The sequence below is a fragment of the Odontomachus brunneus genome, unplaced genomic scaffold (genome assembly GCF_010583005.1).
Source record: "Odontomachus brunneus isolate Ranch 3 - 2012 unplaced genomic scaffold, Obru_v1 Obru_scaffold_049, whole genome shotgun sequence".
Lineage (NCBI taxonomy): Eukaryota > Metazoa > Arthropoda > Insecta > Hymenoptera > Formicidae > Odontomachus > Odontomachus brunneus.
The window spans coordinates 561,300-569,654 of NW_022639499.1; the positions used below are offsets into that span (position 1 = coordinate 561,300).

An 8,355-nucleotide genomic window follows, 5' to 3' on the forward strand; every position below is an offset into this window, starting at 1 on the left:
GTGCCTACGATATCGAGTGCAGAGCGAGTGAGAGGAAGTAGTATCTATTCCCATCTACAACTAATATATTTTATGGCTCTTGCTTTGATCTGTTTTGTCTTTTATTCACAGGAACAATATGACTGCGTCGGACGACACAATTGATGTAGCATACGTCTACGTCAATTCTTGTGCGTTGACTTCCGACACCGACTTATGTCTGCGATACTGTCGGAAACGATTGCGACAATCTTTGTGCCCAAAGGGTCGGTCATGAATCTTTTCACCTAATGTGAACTCGTGAAGAATGAAAAATCTAATCTTGAAAATATATGGAAATGTACACTTTTCACAAGTTTACATTGGAGGAAAGGATTTACGATCGCATTCAAGTACTGCAAAACAATTCACTTTGTCATAGTTTCATACTAAGGAAAGATATTAAATAATTGAGAAAATTCAGAATTGTGAACTCCAGAAATGTGAACTCGTGAAAAGTGAAAAATCTAATCTTGAAAATATATGGAAATGTACACTTTTCACAAGTTTACATTGGAGGAAAGGATTTACGATCGCATTCAAGTACTGCAAAACAATTCACTTTGTCATAGTTTCATACTAAGGAAAGATATTAAATAATTGAGAAAATCCAAAATTCTCATGTGAAAAGATTCATGATTGATGCCTTGGCCTTTGATGTGCTTACACAATCATATTGTTCCTGTGGATAAAAGACAGAACAGAGCAGAGCAAGAGCAGCCATAGAATATATTAGTTGCAGATGGGAATATATACTATTCTCTCAGACTCAGTTCTCACTCGTTCTGCACTCGATATCGTAAGAAGCCTGTACCGAGTCGCGTATCACCCGTCGCCTGCGTGCATCGGTGACGTAATGTGATCTTCTCAAAAGCCTTAAAAAGCGCCTGTATGAAGTTAGCCCCCCACTTTTCGAATTTAATAATTTTGACAGTTGTGCTGATTTGTGCTAGGTTTGTGCTACATTGTGCTCGAATTATAAATTTTTAATACGAAAAATGAGCAAGAAAAATGGAAAAAACCGTTTTTTTGGTAGCCCTTTTCGATTTTCGAAATTTTTTTTATTGTGTTAGGTTGTGCTAAGTTGTGCTAACATGGTGCTAAAGTAGTATCTTCGAAAAATAATCACGAAAGAAATAAAACGATTTTAGGTAAAAAAGAAGAAAAGTAAGATTTACACTCGTATAAGTCAACCAAACGATATACAATTATATATCTGAGTTGTGCTAGTCTAGCACAAGTCAGCACAAGTTTCAGTTTCGCCAGCATAAGAATCTAAAGGACACTTTACTCTTGACCGCGGCCTTTGACGCTCGCAGTCTATGTCATTAATCACCACTTCTAGATTTTGTATCGACTCAGATATGCAATTCTGAATCGATGCAAAGTCTAGAAATAGTAATTAATGGTATAGATTGCGAGCGCGAAGGGCCGCGGTCAAGAGTAAAGTGCTCTTTAGATTCTTGTGCTGGCGAAACTTGTGCTGACTTGTGCTAGGCTAGTACAACTCAGATATATAATTGGATATCGTTTGGTTGACTTGTACGAGTGTAAATCTTACTTTTATCCTATTTGCCTAAAATCGTTTTTTTCGTCTTATTTCTTTCGTGATTATTTTTCGAAGATACTACTTTAGCACAATGTTAGCACAACTTAGCACAACCTAACTCAATAAAAAAAATTTTGAAAATCGAAAAGTGGGGGGCTACCAAAAAAACGGTTTTTTCCATTTTTCTTCCTCATTTTTCGTATTAAAACTTTATAATTCGAGCACAATGTAGCACAAACTTAGCACAACTGTCAAAATTATTAAATTTGAAAAGTGGGGGGCTACCAAAAAACGGTTTTTTCCATTTTTCTTCCTCATTTTTCGTATTAAAACTTTATAATTCGAGCACAATGTAGCACAAACTTAGCACAACTGTCAAAATTATTAAATTTGAAAAGTGGGGGGCTAACTTCATACAGGCCTAAGAAGCGCCTTTTGTGTCACAAATCTCTGCATGTGCGCATGATTTCGCAGGGTTGAGTCGGGAATGCCGTCAATAATATTCACGAAGAGATAATTCGATTATCTCTTAGTCATCAATTGATATTCGGTTAGCTAAAATATTCTTCATGGAAATATTCGCTGAAAGGTTCGCCTTTTTTCCAAAGTCGATCTTCAAATAATTTTTTTCTCTCCGCTCTGCTCGGTTTATGATAAAACATAGTCCGCAATTCGTCAAGTGTTCCGGTACCGTTTTTTCGATATATTCCGGCGGTTTCGAATGAAACAAGCGCTTTTCCTTTCAACCGGGAGCCTATCAATGTTTTGGTCGGATCGTCCGATAGATCATACGTAGTCTTTAATAATAGTACTTGCCTTTCCCAATTTTCATAGAAAGTCCCATTTCCATTAAAATAAGTAAGCAACTCGGCAACAGATTTCACGCTAACTTTACTCTTACTTCGTTCGCTCACGTTCGGCGATGCTTCTCCGCGTTAATTCTTTTGTCTTCGAGGACTCGCACTCAGCAATCGCACCAACTCACGACAGGCAACCTGGAATTCACGTTCCAGAACCTCTTGCTCTTGTCGCTGCATTTCGGCCTCTTTCCTGAGAAGAGCGATTTGTCTATCTTTCGATGATGACTCCTCTCCGCCGGTCGCCGCATTGTCAATGCTCGCTGCTTTTGGGACGCTCAAAAGATCTCGAATCCATACATCTAATGGATCCGCCTCGTTTAGTCTAATGATTAATTCTGCTTTGTTTCCGTCCACGGGTAACTTCAATTCTTTTAGTTTTTCCTTCAGTTGCGTGATAGTGACATCGTTATAGCAAGCAGGTGGCTCCATTTTTATTCTGTTTCCGTCCGATTCTCCGATTTCAATGTGTTAAAGTTAACTTCAATATTATCAATTCGCGATCTTCCCACGACCTTCCGCTTTTTCTCCTTTTAAATCTACAGACTCTCCACTCGCACCGACTCAATTTGTCCCACAACTCCACACCGACGCGCGTCCTCAACGATGCCACGCCCGATCCCGGAAAAGCCCCCAAATTTTGTAAGGTTGTTAATATTAATTGAGTAAATATTTCTTTCTTACACACACTGATAGATTTACTTAATATCAGGCGTGACTTGTCAGAACCGCTCAACAGAGTTTTTACAACGCAAATGCCACAACGCTAACGGCGACATTCCAACGCAAAAATGCGACAAGACGCTAAAGACAAAAGGCCACGTCTCGCTCCAATCGACTCCTATCATATTCCTCGCGACACGTGAAACGCGCGTGATAACAAACAGTAACAAGTAAACAAGGAGCAGCTCTAACGATTGTTCTGGATCAACGGCCTCGTCTACTTAAAAATTATCACATTTCAAGCTCGTCCAAATCGGAGCTAAACACATATCATGTTTCATGTGGAGTTTCTTATCAGAATCATAAGCAAGATGAAGACTATTAGAAGACAATGATATAGTATCGGAGCAGTTGAAAACATCAGTTGGAAATTCCAAGTGATTTTGCAGAATCCTCACTTGGGGAAACACGTGCGTTACATTCCAACAGCAAGGAAAATTATGTCATAGAAAGTTATCAAACGGATATTCCCGATCAACTTTAATATCCGATCATTAAATATCGGTTCTAAATTTTTCATTGGCTTATCTAATGGAAGATCATTATGGATCGCGAGTATTCGATTTATTATCGGATATCCTGATCGGCTATAAAAATTGATCGGAAATATCCGTTTGGTAATTTCTCTCACAGTGAAAGGACGCCTGAATACGAGACGATACTTCCAACAGCAACACCGTGCGCGTTGTTGCAAAATGTTATTATTTTGAACGCGCAACATACGCGTTTCAAGGTGTACTCGACAATGGGCACACGTGCCGCGATCCAGCCAAAGTCAAGACCGCTGTACTTGACATTTAAGGAGTGAACGTTCTTTCGGCAATGCCGCCGGCCACGTAGCCGCGAAGCGTCGCGACGACGTCTGGTCACAATTACAACATCAGGAAGTCGGATTCGCAGAATCCGGCTGCGGGCGGTCGGGCTGCGCCGTTGCTGTTAAGCAACAGCCGATAAACTGTAATTCGCGTGTAATTGCCGCTTGCAAAATTCGCACCGCGCGGATCCTCGAGCGCAACCTTGGATCAGCCGAGCGTCAAGGCTCCTCGCTACTCGCGTTTCTTTCTTTCGAGCGAGCGAGCGAGCGAGCCGGCGACTTGCTGCTGGCACGTTAGTTTTGCAATGTCTCGGTACCAGCTAGAAAGGCAAATAGCTGAGATAGTTTCGCGATAAGCGCGCGATTCCAGCATTCGTAGTCGAGCTCGTTAATCGAGCGCTTATCGCAGCAACGATTGTCCGCGATTCGGCGGCGCTCGGGAGATCGCACGTTGAATCATCGACGAGGAGATCTGATCGGAACAAAGCGTGAGCGATCCGAAAGGATCGCCTCTCAGCGATCGATTCGTACATCGCGCCGCGCACTATTCCGCTGATTCATAGTTCGCCTTGCCAATTCACCGTCCTCGTGTCTCCGGCCGATTTTTTTACACGGATGTCGGTCTTCGAGACCAGCAACGGTATACTTCCACTGCTCAAGATCTCACACCTGAGACGAATCGGACGGAATGATCAGAGCCGTCGGGAGACAACGAAGACGCAATGCAGGACTCACCCTCGAGACTCTGGTCGTAGCCTTTCGTGAAGAAGAGCATTGCCTTCGCGGCGCGTTCCGGCGTCTTCAGAAGTCCCGGTCGCTCCGGGTCCTCGCCCAGGGAGCTCAACAGTAACTTGTAGCTACGGGACATCTCTGGTAACATCGCCTCCCGCGTAGGTGGCCGATGGTCCAGCTCCAGATCGTGGTGGAACATACATTTTTCATGGCCTGCAACGTAGAGAAGCGCGACGATTAGCGGTAAGATAGCGACAAGTCGATCGGGGATCGCCGATAATCGCTCTCCCCCGTCGGGAGCGACGTCTCGAGCTCGTGCTCGGCACTTGCAGCCGGTGATGGTGCGAGAATGTGTCAACATCTTCGCTATCGCGTGTGTCACGACCTTTGTCACGTCGTCACAGCGCGAGTATCTACAATCTCGCGCGACGAATCTCGCACGGTCACGCCGACTTAATGTTTTTTGTTCTCGTTACGCGAGATCGATGGAATCGGGCAGGAAGAGTTTCGTGGTGATCGTCCCGGGCCGTGGAACTCGCATCGGACTTGAAATTGTCTAATCAGGAGAGATTTTCGCGGCACGTAAGACACAGAGAGCTCGCGTTCACGATGAGCGGCTCGCATCGGCTCTGCCTTTACGCTTTATCGACACTTGACTCTTCGCCGGATTCAATGACCGATTCAACAAGGATCGATTTTACAACGACTCGCCCGCTCGTTCTGATAGACACTCGCGCGTATTACAAAGCAGCCTGTTGCGCGCCCGCGTATCGGTAAACTGCAAGAAGCGATCGAGATTTTGTGTTTCGCCGTTATCAGACGGACAATAAGTGTTCCTCCCTTGACGGACCGTGGAAATATGTTTGAAGGGATCTGTTGTGAGAATCAAGTAGCATTCGATTAAAATAGTCCGCAGTCGCGCACGTAAGCGGCGTAGAAAGTGCTTGGCAAAACAGATTCAAGGCTTACATGCGATATTCATGGACTCGCGAGCAATTCTCTAAGACTGAGTGAAGAGAAAGAAAGGGAGAAGGGGAAGAGAGAGAGAGAGAGAGAGAGAGAGAGAGAGAGGGGGAGGGAGAGAGAGAAGCATGCATTCACGTTGCAAACTTAGTTAGACCATCTCTCGCTAATGAACCGTGTCGCGTAATTGAATCAAACGTGCGACAAAGCTGCCCCGTTAGAGGCATCGTAGAAAATCGTTTACGTCGCGCCTATTACCTGAAAAGTGCTGCACAGAGAATCTGGGCGTGTTTAATCGCGTGTAGACCGAATAAATAGATCATAGACCCCCGTTGATATTTATCTCCAAAGCAATTACTTGTCATCTTTATCATGTACTTTCGTAATGCACGGTTACGCATCGCTGTAACTGTATACCGACGTGATACTCGTGCCTGTTATCGTCTCGAAATGAGTGTCGGGTGATTAATGCGGTCACACGAGCGTTCCGATGATCATTCACGAAAGTTTGACGTGTACCAACGAAAGAGACTCGTTCTGATATTCGATACTCCTATTGTCGACGACTTTACAAAACGGCTTTGCAAAACATAAGCTTCGGCTTGTGACGCAAGTGAAGATATATTTTCCAAACCAAATGCTGATATTAATTAGACATAACGATCCGCCGCTCCTTGATTGTATGCATTTTTATATTTCTAAAACGAAGGAGCGCACACACGACGGAAAATTACGCTGCGTAACGACTGATGCAACGTTAACGATTCAAGAATAATAAAGAGGCTGCCGGGAGATTTGGCTTGATTAACTTAATTTGTCTCAACTAAGAGACTTCGATTTGATGATTTTCAAAACTGGTTTTCTGACGTGAGCTTTTGATAACAAGAACATATAAGTGGAGAGTATATTTCCTTATGCTTGTTGATAATCGAGGCAACGTGTCGTAAATATCAGTATTTTATATCTAGTGCCGGTCAATTCGTAAATAAACCACGACAATTTCATGAGATCTATTTAAGTTTAACGCATTATGATGCGATATGAAAGAGCATTACGTCGACGGCAATCAGTAACGTTAAGCAGCCGAGTCAAAAACGTAAAGCAAAAGTCGTCCGGATGAAACGACTTTACCAACGTAAACACACAAAATAATATATTCTTCAACGTCTAGTTTTCTGTAAAAAGTAAAACACCAGCCACAGAACGTGAATGTCAATAAAATGTGTAGGTATCCAAATCGATTAATCGTGTCGAAATCAATTTAAACACAAACAAGATGCAGCAAAACAATTTCTTTGCGAAAATGTTTTCTCTTTTTCTCGCGAGCGATCCACGGAATATCACCTGGTGTCGTAGATGTGCGCGGGGTTCTAGGCGTCCCGGGGATGTCCAGTTCGGCCTCCTCGACGTTCTCACTCCAGGAAACGGTCCTCAGCGGCCCGGGCTTTTTGATCATTATTCCTTTTTCATCCTCGCCGTCGTACATCTTCAGCTTGGCACACTGACTCGATATCCCGTTCATGACTGTCGATCTTAACACTTTTGTTTCCGATTCGCGAGAGACCGGCAGGATCTCCGGGTTTTCTTACTGTCGTCTAGAGAAATCGATACACAATATGTCGTGAGAACGAACGGGACAAGCCGCGAATTCACGAAATGATAGAACGACTTCAAATGTCAGAGTGTCAGATGCAAAACAATTCCATGCAAATGTTGTGCCGTCGAACGCGCCGTTGTCATTAGAGAAATGAATATTAAACAACGTGTAAAAAAAAAGATAAAAGCGACACTACAAATTGTGCGCTCTCCATTTTATCCGCAACTCAACAGTTTAACGCTCGGCATTCGTCGCGTCACAGAAGAACCGGCGATTTCGCAAGGCGCGCGCGCGCGCGTAAAGATACAATTTTGCCCGATATTTCTTATAAGAGACGAACAATCCCGAAATTCGCAACAGACTTGTTTTTACGATGAAGCTAATTTTACAAAGACAAAAGAAGACAAAAGAAAGACAATAAAAGTAAGTAAGAGCTGATTCTGGTTGATGACTGAAGTCATAATATATTACAAAGTAGTTTGGAAGTTAAAAAATGTATAAATAGTTATTATTCGACTCCCTTTCTTTTTGTATCTCGTTGAAAAAGGCCGAAAAATTGAGGACCAAAACGCTTGACGTTAAACGTAAATTACTCTCAAACTATTTTGTAACGCGTAATCGCTTCAAGTCCAGCTGGCTCTTACTTGTCTTCATTTCCTCCTTTTGATCATAAGTTTAATTACACGGCAACCTTCGGGAGCTTCGCATCCGACGCTCTTCCTGCGTTTTTTCCACCTGATCGAACTTACTCTGACACAACTTGTGCGGAGGGAACGAATGCTCGTCCCGACATAAACCACGGCGAGGGCTGCGTGAAGATTTTTAAAGCGGCGCACGTATCGACAACGCCGAAGACGACGTTGAGGAGAGCACGTGAGAACGAAGAGAAACGGCGACGAGGAGTGAGCCGGCACCGCGTGCGTGCGTGCGTGGCGAACGCGCGGAGGAGTCGCGAGGACGATGCTGCTGGGATGACGGGCGGAGCGCGACTGACGCGAATCGGCGTGGACCACCACCGCGAGTCGAGGTCGGTTCGAACGGGAATCACGGCGTGGCGGCGAGAGCGCAAACGTCACCCGTAGTCCTTCCGAAACCGTATATA

General features: G+C 43.9%; 1 protein-coding gene across 1 annotated transcript in view; it reads right to left on the reverse strand.

Annotated features, from left to right (window-relative positions):
* Positions 1 to 8,351, reverse strand: part of LOC116845030 (GTP cyclohydrolase 1-like) — a 22,082-nt gene extending 13,731 nt beyond the window's left edge. Inside the window, exons 1-3 of the mRNA XM_032817268.1 lie at positions 8,003 to 8,351; positions 7,001 to 7,251; positions 4,697 to 4,906 (exon numbers count right to left, since the gene is read on the reverse strand). Coding sequence (XP_032673159.1) covers positions 4,697 to 4,906; positions 7,001 to 7,178 — 388 coding nt within the window. The 5' untranslated portion in view covers positions 7,179 to 7,251; positions 8,003 to 8,351. The remainder of the gene's footprint in view (positions 1 to 4,696; positions 4,907 to 7,000; positions 7,252 to 8,002) is intronic.
* Between the last annotated feature and the right edge of the window lie 4 nt (positions 8,352 to 8,355).